This window comes from Osmerus eperlanus, chromosome 27, assembly GCF_963692335.1.
Source record: "Osmerus eperlanus chromosome 27, fOsmEpe2.1, whole genome shotgun sequence".
NCBI lineage: Eukaryota > Metazoa > Chordata > Actinopteri > Osmeriformes > Osmeridae > Osmerus > Osmerus eperlanus.
Window position 1 is genome coordinate 6187569 of NC_085044.1, and position 19931 is coordinate 6207499.

The following is a 19931-nucleotide window of genomic DNA, read 5'->3' on the forward strand; positions in this document are numbered from 1 at the left end:
TAAAAATGTATCAGACACCTTAATTCAAAGCGACATTGACACATTTCAATATCATGTAATTATTTGAAATAATTGCAATATAGGTTATACAGTAGGCTATATTGCAATAAAAAATCCCCATAAAATAAAAGTGCAATTGCTGGATTCAAACACAAGAGGGATGTGTGTGTATGTGTTACTGAAAAAGTCACCAACAGGCAAACACATGATGCAGGGCTCAACATTAACATTTTTTGGCACTGTCCCCACCGGGCCAGTGGGTTTAAAACTTACTGGCCCCAAGACTATTTTTACTGGCCCCCCCCTCCAAAAGTTGTAATTTATCATTGTTACAACAAAACCAAAGACGTATAAGTTGTGTTATTCTGTTAACATGTTTAACCATTTATTAAACACATCCTGGATATAAAAAGAACAAACATGTAATCACATTTCTAGTGATAAAAAATAAAAAGGTAATAGTCAGCAAAACAATTGACTTTTAACCTCAAACGTGACGTGCTCTCTTCCCTGCTGACAGCCATCTCTCTGCACAACTGAAACCTCTGGTCCCTCAATGCTAATATATAAAAGCTTCCATAGCATTTCATCAGTATGATACAAAGTACCCAAGTCGACACCATTCTTCTGCTGCAGTTCAATAGCCTGGGGGAACGAGGCGAACGGCTGGCCCGTCTTAATTACGTGATATGCCGTTGTTATAAATCGTGCAATAACACGATGGGCATCTACATTTAAATTCCTGACCAGCATAGTCAACGGCCTGGAAAATGGATTGTCATCCGTTTAGCTGTCACGCAAACCAGGTGCTGTCTGCTACTGCTAGCATGGCTGGTCAGGTATTGTTTTCGAAAATTGTCGGTGCCTCTGTAAAATGTAAAAATATACGACAAACGACACAGTGCATCTTCGTTCCATAAAAAAAGTTGCTTCCGTTTGAGCTCGTAGCTCTACTTCGCTGCCATCTTCACTTTAAATTGTTAAAAAAAATTATCGAGATTAGAGAATTACAATTTGACAACCACTCGTCACTCCTCAACTCTTGATTAGCCAACTTTGCGCCCCACGAGCTGCAAAGTTATTTATGCATTTAGAAGATAGCAAAACATATGAAGGATGTTAACTTTTACAATGCGAATTTTTTTTTAAATCAATAATTTGCAGTGGCCCGATCGGGCCAGTGAGTTGCTAGTTTAACTGTCCCGACGTTACTTTTTACTGGCCCCGGGCCATCGTTATTGTCTAGCCCAGACATGTATCCTAATCCTGAGGGAGTCAGGTGGCTGAGTGTAGGGAATCGGGCTAGTAATCTGAAGGTTGCCAGTTCGATTCCCGGCCGTGCAAAGTGACACAATGTCACTTTGCACGGGTTAAGGCACTTCACCCTACTTGCCTCGGGGGAATGTCCCTGTACTTACTGTAAATCGCTCTGGATAAGCGCGTCTGCTAAATGACTAAATGTAAATGTAATCCTGAAATACACCTGTGATGTTGTTTTACTGCAATGCGTTTACTCTTTCGATTAAAGCCAAATAGCCTACTGTAACTGAAATTGTTGTCTATTCGGATTTGAATCCTTAAACACACAAGCTAAGCTTTTTAATGTCAACCACTGGGCTGCATTTCAAACACTACTTCATATGCTCCTTGCCTGTGAGCTTGATTGGGAAGATAGTTTGGGGGGATTTTGAGTGGAATTGTGGAATTTTTGGTGCCGACCATGAACTAAAATGTCGCGTCCAAAATTAATGTAATGATATTCATTGATTATGCTTGTTACTTAAAAAACCCTCTAGATGATACTGTGGTATGTGATCAATATGATGTGAAGAGTCAGAAGAATCACTAGTTCAGAACATGAGATCACACAAGCCTTTTTTTATTTTATTTAACACACTGAATTAAACAACTAAGTAGCCTAATTAATTAAATGCGTTATTGTATTTGGGTGTGCTTTGCCTTCGGCAAGGGCACAACCTTTGTTCTCTCACATATATATTATTGGGTGTGCTCAAGCCTTCGGCGAGCCTTCAGTCAATATTTGGCCTACATAGACAACGTAGGTGTCAAAAGTTTCGTCTTGGTAGCGATTGAGTTGCTTCTATTGGAATTTATGTTCCGTTGCATGGTTTAGGCTGAAGTTAAGTTTTTGTGGCGAAAAGTGAAGCTAACGGTGGCTAATTTGCTAGCCACAGTCACTGACGTTACTAACGTCACTACGTCACTAACGTCACGAAAACACGCGTGACTACTTTTGGCAGAACATTCGTTTTGCATCTGTTAACTTGGGGGATAGCTAGGCTAACTATAGCTTTACTGCAAGGCAGCTGCAGGAACGCCACAAGCAAAGAGGCCAGGGTGATAACTATTTACTCATTTTACTTTGTGATATGACACACAATTGTGATGTGTAATGTACAGTATAAGCTGATATTATTAAGGAAGTACATCTACTTTCGGAAACAGTAGTCTACTATTTCACTGAAGTATTAGCATCATGACATTAGCCTGTGTTGCCCGGGCAACACATACTACAGTGGTCTATGATGTAGCGTTATCTGTTTTCAATCTTTAAAATAAACATTCCTCACATATACATTTTCGTTGTAGGATTTATTCTGACATTAGTAAACGATTTGTTGGTGAAATTACCATTACCTGTGGTTTCAAACCAGTGTAGCTCACTGCAACACTGTAGCTTACGCGAGACACACTACAAAAACATCTACACTACACAGCTGTTTAGGAAGTCAAACGGCGACAGAACATGTTCGGCACTCCCCTTACTTAATTCAAAAGTCTATCTAACTACTAACCTGAACTTCATTGCCACATCCTAAACGTTGTCAATCTGTTCATGAAAATACTACCAAGACGAACACAGCAGTAGTCTAGTACTGTACCGTAGTAGTACAATTTACCGGGGCAGCTTCTCCATACAGGGCTATATCGCATTTTGCATTGTTACTGACAATGATCGCTACCAGTGAGCTTTTTATAAATGAGCGATTTTCCATTAAATAATTGTCAAGCTTATTTACGTTTTGGGGGGCATATTTTCAGTTAGCAGGTGGTACTGTTTGAATCGCGATTCCATCTTCTACTGCCGGGTAATGTCGTAGAATAATCTTCAAAGGGGGTTCTTTATTAATGAATGAATGCAATGAGTAGGCTAAATGCCTGAAAATATCATGAGAAGGGAAAAACTTAAAATGACGTTTAAGTCATAGAGATTAGGTCAATTTTTAGACCGGTCTGCCATATTTATTCGTTTTGATTCAACGATGAGGCTGCCTCTTGCAGGGGAAATGAGAAGACATCTATTTCATTCTACACTTCACTCGTATTTTCAGTTGTAAATGAGCAGCAAAAAAGAAGCTTTTAAATCTATGTAATCTTTATAAATAATAAGTATGCATTTTTATATAAAATATACAGAAATATCAGTTGTAAAAATGTCATTCAAAAACTGACCCCTGTGCAACCGACGAAAGCAAGCACACCCTACAATTTCCCCAGAAATTGTACCCTCTCTAGTTTCTCTTGTTGTTCGATATTTTCAGACACAATTTTAAGTTATATACAGTAGCCTATATATGTATACAGTAGGTTATTAGACTACTGTCACACCAAAATAATGACTGGACCCATCAGCAATAGTCTTCATTTATTTAACTATGAAATAGTTGTAGGCCTATTGTATTACAATATAATGCAATATATTTGTAACACTATCGTAAATGTGGCAAGGTAATGATGATAAGGAAACGGATTAGGATAGTGATAATGGTAAATATGTATTACATTAAGGCAGATACGTCTCTATTCGTATTGACTGTTCGCAGATTTATGAATAACAGGACATTCCATGGTAAGGTTTGGGTATGAAACCCATTTAACTCTTGAATTATAAAAAAATACAATAACTATATTTGTTTGCCAATCATTCAAAGAAGGAAAACAGTTTACACCATCAAATGAGTTTAAGAAAAAGGAACAGGCACAAATCGATGTAGTTATTCCTCTAAAAAATTCAATTCTGAACCCAGATGTTCCTTGAGAAAAGGGATCATTCTAAAGAGATTTATGTGGAAATCTCTGGAGTCGCCTCGTGCTTTCGGCCTCTTAGTGTCGTAGCACAAATCCTTGTTGCCCCAGCTGACAAGTGCAACCTACAGAGATGGGGAAGTACACAAATAAATTTGTCACTTTAATTAGCCAAGATGTCTTTGTCAAAGAATTCCCTTCAAAAGACCACCTATCAAAAAGAGCAATACATGTGGAATGCTATTATATATGAACGATAAAACCATTTGTGTGTCTGTTCTTATCATGGATTTTAATTATTCAATTACATTATTGCAGTGTCCATTCTATTATGGGAATTTATGTTTGCATCACATACATTGAGATAATTTTTTAAACAACTTTCCAGATATGAAATAAGGAATACAAACAATTTTCCAATACCTGGATTACGCGATATACATATTCCTTGAAGACAGCACCACCAGAATCACCTGTAGAGAAGGTTAAAGACGTGTCTCCAGTCTAATGCACAGTGTCTGCAGTATGATACAGTATTGGCTTCTGCTTAGTCTTCTAGACACCTAAACATACCTTTACAGGCGATATCCTCCTGTCGTGCACTGTATCCTCCTGTACACAGGAAGTTGTCAGTCACAACATCTTTAGGATCATCTGTATTTACATCCTTAGCCTTTGTGGCAGGCTTAATGCAGTTGTCTCTCTGTGGGAGAAGGGGAGATTTTGTTTTTGGATGACAAATTTACATTTAAACAAATTAAACACCTCTCATCTAGTCCAAAACCACTCTTATCCTATCAGTGAGAGAAGTTGAAACAAGCAAGAACTCACCAAATCATGAAGTAGAGCATATGCTGTTTTCTCCTCAAATTTGTATTTGTTTGTTTCTTTGCTTTCGATGAATGATAGGAAACTGACTTCCTCAAAATCTTTGGAAAAAATGAGCTGCTCTAACGGAATATAAAAGACATAAAGGCAAAACCTTGTAATGCGTTTAAACTTTTGAATTAACTTCAACTAAACTAAATCTGACCTGCAGGCTGCCACTGATTCTCTACACTTTTTGCTTGATTAAAAAGTCTCTTGGTGTTAGCAATGCTGTCTAAAGTCCAGACATAATATGAGTAGGTTTGGTAATACTGTAATAATACCTTGGTCTTTGCAGGTGAGGTGCAGCTGTTTGCCTAGTGCTCTATTTGTTTCCTCTGTGCAGGGAACGCAAATGCTTCTGTTACAGACAAGGAATAGTCATTGATAAAAGGGTTTGATTCTCTCAATTAACATTCTGTATAACCACTTAATGCACATCATAATCTTTACATTTTCATTGAATAAAGTAGTGGTCTAAGGCATCTGTGTGTGCACATTTGCCTGAAATGTTTACCAAACTGTCTTGGTAACGTTTTGGTGGAGAGAGGAGCCAATGTATTGGGTATTGTCAGCACAATATATTTCACTGTGCTGACAATTGGCTGATTAATAACCAGTAGCCATTTTATACCAGACACACGTTATAGGAATGATGTGTCCCTGTTCTACGTGCTTCTCACCTTATGTCCGTTGAGTACCTCACCTCCATTTTCAGTTCAATGAGAGCCACATCATAGTCATAGAACTCTTTTATATTCGGAACTTTAGCCGAAATATTATATTTTTCGTGAAGTGTGAATTTTTCTACTTGTAGGCCTGTAAGGAGAAATTACAAAGAAGAAATGTAACTAAATGTAGTCACTGTATGAGTCTGTACTGTCGCAATCAACCCCACAACTTAATGAAGTAATGTAGTCATATTTAAGCTTGGGACTCTCCGTCAATCAGCATGCTCTGTTGTCTGATTTGACCTTATTTGTTAGTTGGATTATTTTACATATAGAATTGGCAAATCCTAAGTGTTTACAAACACTAAATATTTAACTTATATATGAATGATCTACAAATTGCCTCTAAAAGAATATTTTTCTTATTTGAAAACATGTAACAGTCAAGTCTACTGAATGTTTAGCAGTACCTTTGCTAGTTCCAATATCAACCTTTATGGCATCAGCTTGGTCGTCGAACCGGAAGCAGTGGGCTGCTGTCAAGATGAATTTACCAGAAACCAATGATCCAAGGCAACTCTGAGCCTTGTCGTGTCTCTAATATGGAGAGACTCCTATTTCAATTGAAAGGCTCTTACATATAACAAATTTAGCAACTACAATTATATATATTGTTCCCAATAGACAGACATATTGATTTGTCTTGATTTTTGATTATAAGTTAAATGACTCAAGTTGAATGTTCAATCTGATTCACAGATAAGCAGGTGTTGATTACCGTAACATGAATGTTTACTGCCCATGGGTATCTTGTTTCATCTTTGGTCTGATTGTATACGCCACATAATTGCAAAAGTTTATCAGAATCTAAAAAAATTATATAATACAAAATGAAGCATTACAGAAAGTGTTCATGCATTACAGAATGTGACACTCTTACAACAAATACATTCATGTTTAAATATAACATTTACTTTAAATGATGTTGTAGCTTCTACGGAAATGGCCAAAAACAGCTGTGTCTTGTGATTGTGCTATATATCAGTATATCACACAAGGTAGATTGACTGGTTAATTGTTAGTCAATTGTTTTTATAAACAAAAGACAAGATAACAAAATGCCACACATATGGGCAAAAAGTATTCTTACCTATGATTTGATCAAATGTTTTGTTCAGGTTAGTCGTCTCTCCAAGCATGAAAAAGTGTTGTTCATTTGGTTTTACAGTTACTAAATCCTTAATGTTCCTCGGGAAGATAATATCTCCGACAGCGAAGATATAAATATCTGTCAGGTGGTTATTAAAACAGGAGATCACATATTGTTATTATTTCAAAAACAAGTCAATGTGTTGCAATCCTGTATGTTATTACATGCATTGTTTTTGGAGTGTCCAGATGATGTGGGACTGTTTAAGGTTTCAAAACACAAAACATTTTAGAGAGTATTGTCCAATTAAAGGCAGGGTAGGTCATGTGTTTGAGACGCACTATTTGTCATATTTGCTGAAAAAAACTTCACATCCTGAGAGCAATCAATAAATCAAATGCCCTGACAGTAAAAGAAATCCTATATCAGTCACAGAACTGTAATAAACACAACCAATGCTATGATTGGACGGGATACTTGCCTGTCTACTACCTACCTGCTCGCACTCTGCCCATGCACTCATTGCAGTATTCAGGCAGTGCGTTAATGTGTTTTGGGGAAGGGGCTTTGAAAGGAGGGGTTGGAATATTTTGAGTGGGATTTTCAAACTCAAACCAAAATTGCTAGTTTCGCAAAATGCAGATATCGGATTTATATCAGTCAAACCTTTAGATTCATTGGTTGCTATCAGGATGTGAAGTTTATTTCAGCAAATATGACAAAAAGTGCTTCTCATCAACATGACCTACCCTGCCTTTAAGTTGACCAAGTATGTTCTCTTCTCAGTAACGCATAACTATACAATCCTTACATTCCTAAAGCAAGGTTTTTGGTCTCACCAAGATTGGAGTCTCTTGCCTTCTGATTACCCATATACACTTTTTCCTTAATTATGTCCACCTGCGTTTTAGGATCCCCTCCCATGTTAAATTGACCTAAAAATGAGAGAAGGAAAGGATGGAATTGATGTAGTTTCATATTTTTGTTTTCTCATGATATAAACATAGTTTGGATTATTCAACTAAATATGTATGTCTGAAGTAATTACTTACTCAACCCCATCAATATCCCTATAACAATATGAATTTAACATACATGTACTAGTTGACAAAAGTATTACCGTCAGTGAACATGATGATCACATGTTTCTGATCTTCAAAGCTCCTTTTGTCATTCTTCCCGATAGCTAAGATGTTTATTTGTTCGCCGATGGTCTTGAAAGCAAGATTGAGATCTGTGCCTTGATTCTCTATCAGTTCTCTGTTTTTTTTTTCTGGGTTTACAGAAATGAAATGTTGATGTGAATATACAGAGAGAAATGTGTTTTAATTAGCTTTAAGAACAGATAAGCTCCTGTATATTTATTAAATCTATTGGCTTACCGACAAATTCATCTAATTGTCTCAAGACGTTAATCGTTGATCCATCAGGTTCTGCTATATCTACAACCTTCATAACTTCAGATGCAAAAAACACAATGTGATATTTTGGAGTGACTTCAAAGGAAGAAATCTGTGAAAAGATGAGTCAATGATAGTGGATTTAAAAAGCTATTTGAATAGCATTCAAGAGTAAATACAGTAATAGTGTCAAAGTGAGTAAAGGTCACTGGTAACAGATGTTTCGAAACTCCGACAAAATAATCTATCGATATGGGGCAGGAAAACTGTTGTTTTGCAAGGCACCGTTTCATGCAATGTTTGGATTTGGTCATTTCACCTTTTTGATAAGTAGCTTCACAGCATTTGTTGCAGTAAGGAAGTCCGCTTCGTCTATGCTCTGAGAGACATCCATCGCTATGAAGATGTTAAGAAGTCCTTTTTCATCGAGATCTATTTTCTTTCCCTTTTTACTGCCATCTGAAAGGGATTCCAGGTGTTATTTTCACTTTTAAAAAGCAAAAAGATAATTGTCAAACCATACCCAAGAAAATCAACAGAAAAATAACTTGTTGAACACACACTTCTGCAAACCATACTTGCACTGAAATATAAATGCATTATTTGGGGGGAATAGTCAATTTTGATGCCTTGATTAATGATAAATAAATAAACATGCAAAGACTGAAATATTTTGATGGTCCCCTAATTGAAATTGCAATTATGATATCACAATACTAACTGATACACACAGCCCATATTTTGGCGCTGTTTCTAATTCCAGATCAGAAATTCAGTAGCCTTTGTTGCATACAGTATGACATGATTTCGGTACAACATGATTTTACGTGTTCATTTCAGACTTACCATCCAACTCATTTAGGGTCTCACTAATGGAAGATCCAAAAGCCTTTGCAATCTCCAATGGTGTGTCATAAGTATGTGGGACTATAGCAAGAAAAGAGTGCACACAAAACTCACACAATAAAAACAAAATACATGTAAAACAAACCTTAATGTTCACTGTAACTTTGCAGTATGTTTGTAGAAACTTACAGTAACATTTAGGTTCGGCCCCAGACCACTGGTGATTCTCTAAACATGTCCGCTCATTTGAACCAATCATATATAATCTACTGCCACAGCTGTAAGTGACTTTGTCATCAATGCCAAATGAATTCCCTGAACGTGTGGCTCCTGCAGGTATGCCTGGGTTTGGACAATAATCTTCAGCTGTAAAAATAGCACATGGTAGAAAGTTAGGTAACCTCAGGAAAGCAATGGAAAGATTCAGCAGAAAGAGGAGGAGACAAAATATTGATGCTACTCTCCATACCCCTGCTAGCAGCATAACAACAAATGACATAGCTTCAAAAGGAGAGCGGATGAAGGGAAGAGAGGTAAAAGAGTGAGATGGGGGGAGTTTAGAAGACTCACAACTGCTGACACAAACTGGTGTGCTTCCACTCCACTTCCCACTGGACTGGCAGACACGTCTGGAAGACCCACGCAGCGTGTAGCCAGAATAACATTCAGAAGTGGTCACATTGTTCCATAAGTATGTGTTTTGGGAAGGTGTTAAAATTCCATTTTCTAACATAGGTCGTGGGCATTCAATCACTGAAAAGTAAAGTGTAAAAGTAAATCAAAAAAGGCTTGCTATTATGTTAAACAGTGGTGGAATGAGTACTGAAAATTGGTACTTAAGTACAAGTACCGTTGTTAAAAAAGTACTTGAAGGTGCTGTAAAGCAAATTCCATGATTTTCTTCTCAGTACATTATATACGTGTGAAATTAGTTGCTTAAAGCATGTGCAAAGCACGAAAACGTTGACGCACTGAAATGTGGAGTTAGACCGTTGAACAGTTTCTCACCCGTTTTCAGCTCAGGTTTTGTATAGGCGGGGAAAAACCCAACCTATCTACGCCACAGCCACCTATCTACGTCAGATCACAGACAGTTTAACCTGCATTATGTTACTCATCTTAACCTGCATTATGTTACTCAGCTGGTACTATGCAAAGACAAAGTAATTAACACATAAAACACTCAGAGACTGCAGGTAGGTCTGTTCTGATATCTGCAATTGATTTAGCCAGTTGTTGCTGTTGTTGCTAAATTCAATAAATTCAAGGGGGCGGAGCTTCTGCTCCTTCAGACGACACGCCCCCCCAGTAGACTGCTGATTTTCAAAGCCTAATTTAATATACTTGGCAGTGTTTTTTTTCATTCGAATGAGGACGGGTAGTTAACAACAACACATTCTTCTATGGTGAGATGACAAATTACTCTTCTCAAAAACTAAAGAGTACTAGTTACTTTTTAGCTGATGATATTTAAAGAATTTTCTAAAAACCCTTTAATATAATTGGCGATCCATAGACAAAATAGTTATTTTCAACAACCTCAAAATTACCTTATTGATTAATGGTGATTAAAGTTTTTTTTTAGATTAGAGGTTGAATTCTTATAAATCGAAATCACCGCAGATGGCAAACAAAGTTTGCATTGCATTAGCATGCTGTCACCTTTCCTCCCTCTGTAGCCTACGTGAACAACTCCTCCAGGTGCGGCCATGGGCACTCGTCAGCTGAGTTCATGGTGGCGGTCAATAATTTCCATCATGTGGTTGGTTTGCTTCTCCAAACCTTCAGTTCTGTTCATAAATTAACTGTGCGATTATTACGATAGACTCTCTGAAACCTGCTGCAGCAGGCACTTTTTTGGGGGGTACAAAAATCTGGGTTTTAATTGGTTCATTTACCATTGGATATCTTTATTGGCTACTGAAATGCCGGTCAAATGTTTGAATATTACTGTAATTGAAATTGTTAAATGCTTTCTAATGTGCAGGGGTGGTTGTAGACCATTTCAACTGAGGGGGGAGGAAGGGGCAAGCTAAGGCTGGTTACATTAAATATTATTGTCACATACAACAGGCAAAAGACCATGTTTATAATTTATTCAGACTCTACATTAACCCTCGTGCTGCCTTCGGGTCACATGACCCAAAGGTTCATAACGAACCATCATTGTGTTTACCCAATTTTACCCAATACAAAAACAAATAAAAATACTTTTCTTTTAACCTTCGCAATGTGGGGGGTCTGAGACAGCCCGACGGTTAAAAGAAAATGCTTCACTTTGTTTTTGTATGCGGTAAAGTTGTCGCAATACGACGGTGGGTCACAATGACTGATGGGTCAGAACGACCCGAGGAGAACACAAGGGTTAAGGAAGGGCCAAAAGGGGGTCCAAGCTTGTTGTCACAGGGACACTGTCTGTCTCCCCCCCACTTAACAACCCATGCTAATGTTATATACAGCCACTGTATTGTACTAACCCTTGCATTTTGGAGTTGTAGTTCGGGCAGGGCTCCATTTCCCACTCGCCTGGCACAGACGAGCCACATGAGGATAGGCATAGTGGTTCTCAGGACAATGGTAGATCAGTGTACTGCCTTTGTCCTGCCCCTTGCTTAGTGTGTAATGACCTCCCAAAATGTCCATTTTCTCCAGAGAACACTCACTAGAAACTCCTGTAAAATAAAAGACAATTGGTCATTTTTTCGGAGTAAGGATTTACAAAGAACACAAGCTTGCTGTCTGTTTGATGCTTAGTGTCATGGTTCTAGGGCCTAGACAGGGGTCACTAATTGGCGGACCGCGGCCCGGGTCCAGACCCAGGCGGTTTACTATCCAGACCAGGATAGACAAGTATGCATTTGTGCTGCCGGTGGGGAGAACAAAACCGATGTGTTTAATCTGCAATGAGACGGTTGCCCTTGTCAATAGTGGTATTGTGAAACGTCACTATGATCAGAATCAGAATTCGGTTTATTCGCCATGTATGTTATACAAACACGGAATTTACTGTGGCAGGGAGGTGCAAAACACTAAACATATACGAATCTTAAATTAAGTAAAAGTACAAAAGTTTAACTATTTCTAAGAACTAAACAATCTAAGAATACAACAATTTAATATAAAATAAATATAAAAATAAGAATAGAATGAGCAGGGTGAGTGGTCAACATAGTGCAATCGGATACTGAGATAAGGTGGCTTATGCATACTGAATTGCCATTAGATGGCCTTATAATAGTTAAATAAGTGAATGAATGTCAATGGGAGTCCTTGGCCTTGTTGAAGAGGCCAGTAGCAGATGGAAAGAAACTGTTCTTATGACATGAGGTTTTGGTCCTGATGGACCGCAGCCTTCTGCCAGAGGGGAGTAGCTGGAACAGGGAGTGACCAGGGTGGGAGGGGTCGGCCACAATCTTCCTCGCACGCCTCAGGGTCCTCGAGGTGTGCAGGTCCTCGAGGGTAGGCAGATTGCAGCCGATCACCTTCTCAGCAGTGCGGATGATACGCTGCAGTCTGCTCTTGTCCTTGGCAGTGGCAGCAGTGTACCAGATGGTGATGGAAGAGGTGAGGATGGACTCAATGATGGCTGTGTAGAAGTGCACCATCATTGTCTTTGGCAGGTTGAATTTCTTCAGCTGCCGTAGGAAGTACATCCTCAAAGCATGACACAAAGCATGGACATTTTGAACATAATTACCCCCAGAACTCTGAGGTAAGGGCCAGAAAAATAAACCATTACTGTTCCGGACCCTGGACTGAATGTGAGTGGACCTTTTGGGTTTCTAATTGAGTACCCGTTTTCTAGGCTGAACATCCTCCTTCCCCTCCCCCTCTGTGTGTGTGTCACTGTGGCTGCTCATGACCTTGTTACTCTTATAATTTACACCTGTTGCCGTTGGTTTCTCCATTTAAACCTTGTTTGTTCCTCTTCTCTTTGTCAGATCGTTTCACAAAACTCCTGTGACTGCCGGGTTGGTGTCAGACTCCTTGGTTCTGGATTATTATTTGGAATATCCCAGAGCTTTCTGTTTGTTTGCAATTGTTTTGGAGGATACCTAGAGCTGTCTATATTTTGAGCCTAGTTTGGATTCCGTGTTTTTGTTCTCTTGGAGACCTGATTAAATAACTGCTGGAGGCAGGGCGTTCTCATATAGAGAACGCCTCTTCTCTGGAACAAATAACCTGTCTCAATTAAGGAGGCTGATACTATTTCGACATTCAAAATTAGGTTAAAAACGTTCTTGTTTAGTCAATTCTATGACTGCTAAGCGTCCTATGACTGCTCAAAGTATGTGTGTATGTACTTTCTATGTAAACCTGAAGTGTGTGTATGTCTGTATATGTATCACATGTAACTTTTACATGTGATACATGTAAAACTTTTACATGTGTGAAAATTACAATTAAAGCCTCTATATGTTCATGTTGCCCGATCTAGATTTTACAAATAAACTAAACCTGTTACTGTATACTGTTACTGTTATAGTTTCTGTTACTAGTAGGTGACGATGGGGGACAGGGCATTCTCATCCTTATTCGTATAAGTATAACTTATTTTAGAGTTCTTTCCCCTGGAACAGATTTCATGTTCCAACCGAGGGGGGCTGGTGCTGTCTTAGTGTCTAGGGCTGCATCAAATACCCTTTTTTTGCTCTGCTAAATTGCTGCACTAGTCCACACTTGACCGGTGGGGATCTCATTCTAATATGACTGTAACTGTTAACTGCTCCTGGCATTCTCTAATCCTTGCTTTCCTCTCTGTGGGGGGTTTGAGCTGTCAGCACCTGACTGGTCGTCGGTCTGCCAACGCTGGACCTGGTCGCCAACCGGAAACCAGTCTCCATGACGGCAACAGCGAGTTTCCCTTCCCACATCTACCAAGTTAAACAATGGATTTTGGTGTTTCAAAAACCCATTGACATTTCCCTGCTGTATGACTATGTTAAGCCTGTGTTCTGCTCCTCTCTTTCACCAACCGTCTCTGGAGGAGGGGATCCCTCACTGAATTGCTCCTCCCAAGGTTGCTTCCATTTTTTCTCTAGTGAGTTGTTCTGGGAGTTTTTCCTTGTCTTCCTTGAGGGTTTAGGTTGGTTGAGGGGCAGTTCTATGGGCGTATGTGAAGCCCTCTGTGACATACTTGCGTGTAAAAAGGGCTATACAAATACATTTTGATTTGATAATTCTTATTTTTGACATCCTCTGCATGTGATTCCTTCCACCTTTCCTGACACTTAGTTTTCCAGGATTTGTGATCAGTGTTACTTCAGATGTAACTTTCTACAGAATCTTCACTAAAATATTATGATACCGTCAGTAAAGTAGCCTAAACTTCAATGATCACCTCAACAGTTGAATTTGCTGTTCAACAGTATAAACATAGCATAAGTCTGAGCATGCCTAAAAATGAAACGCATAACAAACTAGAGAGGGTACAATTTCTGGGGAAATTGTAGGGTGTGCTTGCTTGCGTCGGTTGCACAGGGGTCCGTTTTTGAATGACATTTTTACAACTGATATTTCTGTATATTTTATATAAAAATGCATACTTATTATTTATAAAGATTACATAGATTTAAAAGCTTTTTTTTTGCTGCTCATTTACAACTCAAAATACGAGTGAAGTGTAGAATGAAATAGATGTCTTCTCATTTCCCCTGCAAGAGGCAGCCTCATCGTTGAATCAAAACGAATACATTTGGCAGACCGGTGTAAAAATTGACCTAATCTCTATGACTTAAACGTCCTTTTAAGTTTTTCCCTTCTCGTGATATTTTAAGGAATTTAGTCTACTCATATTGCATTCATTCATGAATAAAGAACCCCCTTTGAAGGTTATTCTACGACGTTACCGGCAGTAGAAGATGGAATCGCGATTCAAACAGTACCATCTGCTAACTGAAAATATGCCCCCAAAAACTTAAATAAGCTTGACATTTATTTAGTGGAAAATCGCTTTCATAAAAAGCTCAGTGGTAGCGATCATTGTCAGTAACAACGCCAAGTGCGATATAGCCCTGTGTGGAGAAGCTGCCCCGGTACTACGGTACAGTACTAGACTACTCCTGTGTTCGTTCGTCTTGGTACAGTAGCGATTGCGTTGGTTGAATTGGATTTAACGTTCCGTTGTACGGTTTAGGCTGAAATTAATTATTTTCATGAACAGATTGACAAAGTTTAGGCTGTGGCAATGAAGTTAAGGTTAGTAGTTAGATAGACTTTTGGTTTAAGTAAGGGGAGTGCCGAACATGTTCTGTCGCCGTTTGACTTCCTACAGCTGTGTAGATGTTTTTGTAGTGTCTCGGGTAGGCTACAGCGTTGCAGTGAGCAACACTGGTTTGAAACCACAGGTAATTATAATTTCACCCACAAATCGTTTACTTGTAATGTAATGTCATAATAAATCCTACAACGAAAATGTATTTGTGAGGAATGTTTATTTTAATGATTGAAAACAGATGCATCATAGACCACTGTATTATGTGTTGCCCGGGCAACAGAGGCTAATGTCATGATGCTAATACTTCAGTGACATAGTAGACTACTGTTTCCGAAAGTAGATGTACTTCCTTAATAAAATCAGCTTATATTGTACATTACACGTCACAATTGTGTGTCATATCACAATGTAAAATTGTAAATACTTATCACCCTGGCCTCTTTGCTTGTGGCGTTTCTGCAGCTGCCTTGCAGTAAAGCAGTTAGCTTAGCTATCTCCCAGAAGTTAACGAGCTGCTAAACTAATGTTCTGCTAGATGTAGTCACGCGAGTTTTCGTGACGTTAGTGACGTAAGTAGCGTCATTGACTGTGGCTAGTAAGTTAGCCACCGTTAGCTTCACTTTTCGCCAGCAACTCAATCGCTACCAAGACGAAACTTTTGACACCTAGGTTGTCTATGTAGGCCAAATATTGACTGAGTTTTAGGGGGGCAAAAAGAATAAAAAGAATAATAATATATATGTGAGAGAACAAAGGTTGAGCCCTTGCCGAAGGCAAAGCACACCCAATGAGGGCAAGCGCAGGCTTTTTGATTAGGCTACTTAAAAAACGTTATGTTTCATTATGTAAGATATAGAGGAGCCTATATTTAGAGAATGATTTAGCAGTTTTATTATTACATTAGCCTATTTTATTTATAATTTTCAAAGTAGCCTAACATCAAACCTTTCTTTAGTTTCTTTTACCTTACATTTTCTTTTAGGGCTGAGTGGTCTCGGTTTAACATCATTATTTATAGCGACATCATTATTTATAGCGAAGTAGCCTACCGGACACTGTTAGCTCGCAATGTACAAAGAATGCTCCTGCAACAAAGTTGTTACTGAGTAACAATTAGCCAGCTAGACGCCGGGCAGAAGTTTGTAGCTAAGAAAGAATGCTCGTGCAACAAAGTTGTTACTTAGTAACAAGTAGCCAGCTAGACGCCGGGCAAAAGTTTGTAGCCATATATAAAGGCCTTCATATGTAATTGATTTGCCTGTGAGATTCGCTGATTTTGGGTGTCCAAGATATGATGGTTTCTGATCTGTATCAACAGTCTAGCCATGTAGCTACAGGGCTCGACATTAAGGCTTGTCCGAGACGAGTGGATTTTTTTGTAGGGCAAGTCTGGAATATTAATTTTGGCTAATTGCCCCACTGGACAAGTTATTAAAACTCAAACAAAATAAAATCCAATGTTATTTCACGTTATGTGCCACTCATTACGTCTATCAATTTCATTTGACCGAATTCTGCATTAGCAAAACACAAAAAAGTGGCTTCCTCCCAAGATCTCTACAGACCGTGCAGCTAATTTAATGTCAAGCTTATTTACGTTATTGGGGGCATATTTCAGTTACAGTACCAGATGGTAGGCTACTGTTTGAATCGCGATTCCATCTGAGATAGCTACTGCCGGTAACGTTGTTGTTAGAATAATCTTCAAAGGGGGTTCTTTATTAATGAATGAATGAGTAGGCTAAATGCCTGAAGATATCACTGTGGTAATTTGCATTACAAATGGATACGGACAACGGCATGTCTTTAGTCTGTTGGCATATTTACTGAACTGCTTCCATGACAACCCACTGATACATTTATACAGCCCCAGGTACGGGGCATCCAGAGGGTCATACTACAATCACGAGAAGGGAAAAACTTGTCATATAGATTAGGACCATTTTAGAAAAAATAAAAAGTTAACACCAACATTTAGTAACTAAATCCATTGTTATGTCTACAAAATTATTTTAGATATAGTATATGCTAAGTTTAGCTAGCTTGCAAATACTGAGGATGGCCTACCGAAGTTGAGTAAGCCAATGCTAGCTGTAGGATATACAACATTTCACTGGGTCTTGCAGCGCTGCTTGATTTACTGAAATTATTATGAAATGTTATGTTCTACTAGCCATTTGGCTACTTTAGCAAATCACAGTATTTCCCACCCCTGATAGTGTAACTGAGACTACACAGTAAATAATTTAGTAATAAGCTTTTTTATAAAGATGACAGATTTAAAAGCATTTTTTTTTGCTGCTCATTTACAACTGAAAATAGGAGTGAAGTGTAGAATGAAATATTGACTGAGTTTTAGGGGGGCGAAAATAAACAATAATAATAAATAATAATATATATGTGAGAGAACAAAGGTTGTGCTCTCGCCGAAGGCTTGAGCACACCCAATGATGATCACCATACCATGAACATCAACAGTTAGTCACAAAAAATAGCTTGGGAGCTGAGGCAAAGTTGCATACAGGGTCAGAGCTTTCCTGGTGAGATTACGGTGGCAAAGTGATGGTACAGTAAACTTGAATTTACTTCAAATTAAATAAATTGTATTAAGATTACAATTAAATAAATTGTCATCTAAATTGTATTTTTGAACATCCTCATCTAATGAGAACTAATCAGTGCATGCATTTAGCATGTTTTCAACACATGAACTGGCGTTTCCTGCACCACATGTACAGTCAGTTCTCAGTATTTCACACTACTGAGCAGTAAAGCCTACACACTACAACATTCAGACAAAGGTGCACCTGCATTCCATTAGGTTTGATTATATTTTTTATATGCATATATTTGTCCATGTTAAGGACAACAAGCAAATTCTGAAACAATAAATAGCCTATACTTCTTGGCTCTAATGGCATTTGTTATGGCACAGCTGTCTAAACAACGTCTTTGGTAGAGTTAAAAACACAAGGGTATACATTCTCTCTTTAGAGGGCTACAGTCAGACATAGCTCAACTTAAAGGTTGGTTACAACGAGTTATATGTCCAAACAATGTCCGGCTAATGTTTTTGTTAGTGGAATGAAAACTCAAAAGACAGGCATAATCATTATTTATAGACCAGTCCCAAATGTGCATAACACTGAAAAAGCATCTAAAAACACACAGCATATGCATTGGCACACAACCTAATATGTACACAATCAGCGCTGTTTCAAGGAACTTGCTAGAATGGTTTGTTTTTGGGCGCGAGAACTTCTGACTTCTATGAGATAGTGAAAAATTTGTTTCTAATTCAACTTTTAAGCAGTAGATTTGCATATCCATCTTTTATCAAATCAAGCAAAATATTACCTTCAGGATTCTCTGCTTTGAATTTAACAATCAAAATGTATCTGTAGTCTATGTAGTATACAATTCTGAAAAACAATGTTCGATAACCTACAAGATTATATCATACGGTCATGGGATTATCATATTAGCATGCCTCACTGTATTTAATTTTATTAGGCATGTAATTAAACAATGTCCCTCAAATTAAACAGATTATTTTGGAAAGTTTGTGAACACTATTTTACGTTAGAGTGAATTCAAAATTCATTCAATTGGTATTTTTCTTACTGACAGATTTTTCTGAATTATGTTACTTTAAAACACTTAACATTTGTAGCCATCTTAAAATAATGGAAGTTAATACTAATAGCTGGGTGATGCTAAAGCGACACGCACATTTGGAAGTCAATGCATGGAAGAAATTCTTTGTCAAGTACAAAAAAGAACTACTTTTATGTCCATGGGCTGACAGTATGGACATGTCCCTGCCAATGTTAAGAGACCATTGAAACCACCAAGAAATAGTAGCAGAGCAGGGGTAGTGTTAAAATATACAGTAGGTGACAAAAAATGTTTGCCCCTATAATGTTCAAACCAAACCTACACCTGTGACTACATTATTGTAATTGAGGGCTTCACATACTTTATGCACAAGAGATACTTTGTTTTTTGATTTGGACCTGGATCTCCTGAGTTACAACTTATTTCCCCTTTCCACCAGTAGTTGTTGCCAATAAAATGTAGATTTCAACACGTTCACTTAAAAGTAAGTCTATCATAAAAAGCATACTAGCATACTGTTTCTAGTGGTGACAGGTTGAATACACAAGAATAGACAGCAATTACTGCTGAATGTCTTTTACACTTACCTATATAAAAAGGAGAGAAAACCATCACAGCAAACCAACTGAAGTGCACTCTACAACCCATATTGGAAGCCAGCGGTCAGAAACAAATCCAAAAGTACGATGACTTCTAAATAAAGCACATTTATAGAGTAGAAAAAGACTAGGAGGAGGGGCTGACTTATGTTGTCACTGTTTAACTGCACTTCAAATAAAGTAAGATCAATGACCAATTCAGAGAGAAACTCATATTTCCTTCTAACAAGACATTGTTTTATCTTAATAATGTGTTCAGTTAACTTGAGACACAAAACTTAACCTGCGCCTCGTCCGTTACTGTTTACAACGTTAGCTTGGCTACTTGTTTGGCGTTGCCTTTTCAGCGTGATATATACAATGTGTAGCGTGAGAGCGTGATCAATTTTGAAATGCGTGTGTGAGTGCGTTTTCATTTCTTGTGCAAGTTTGCATTATTCAAGATACAAGAGTTCCACAACTAGAATAAACAAAAAGGGGGAATTGTTTCGTACTTTCGTATATCTAGGCTTTCGT

General features: G+C 38.1%; 1 protein-coding gene across 1 annotated transcript; it reads right to left on the reverse strand.

Moving 5' to 3' along the window:
• Positions 1-3540: 3540 nt before the first annotated feature.
• On the reverse strand, positions 3541-19497 carry LOC134013943 (complement factor B-like). The gene is made up of 18 exons (XM_062453727.1): positions 19404-19497; positions 11459-11653; positions 9552-9734; positions 9171-9347; positions 8982-9062; positions 8455-8594; positions 8118-8247; positions 7856-8008; positions 7575-7670; positions 6736-6873; positions 6364-6452; positions 6056-6182; positions 5598-5733; positions 5199-5275; positions 4879-4997; positions 4621-4750; positions 4471-4520; positions 3541-4172 (listed from the first exon to the last, which is right to left on the reverse strand). The coding sequence occupies exons 1-18, from the start codon at positions 19462-19464 to the stop codon at positions 4017-4019; spliced, it is 2238 nt and encodes a 745-aa protein (XP_062309711.1). The 5' UTR covers positions 19465-19497; the 3' UTR covers positions 3541-4016.
• Positions 19498-19931: the final 434 nt, after the last annotated feature.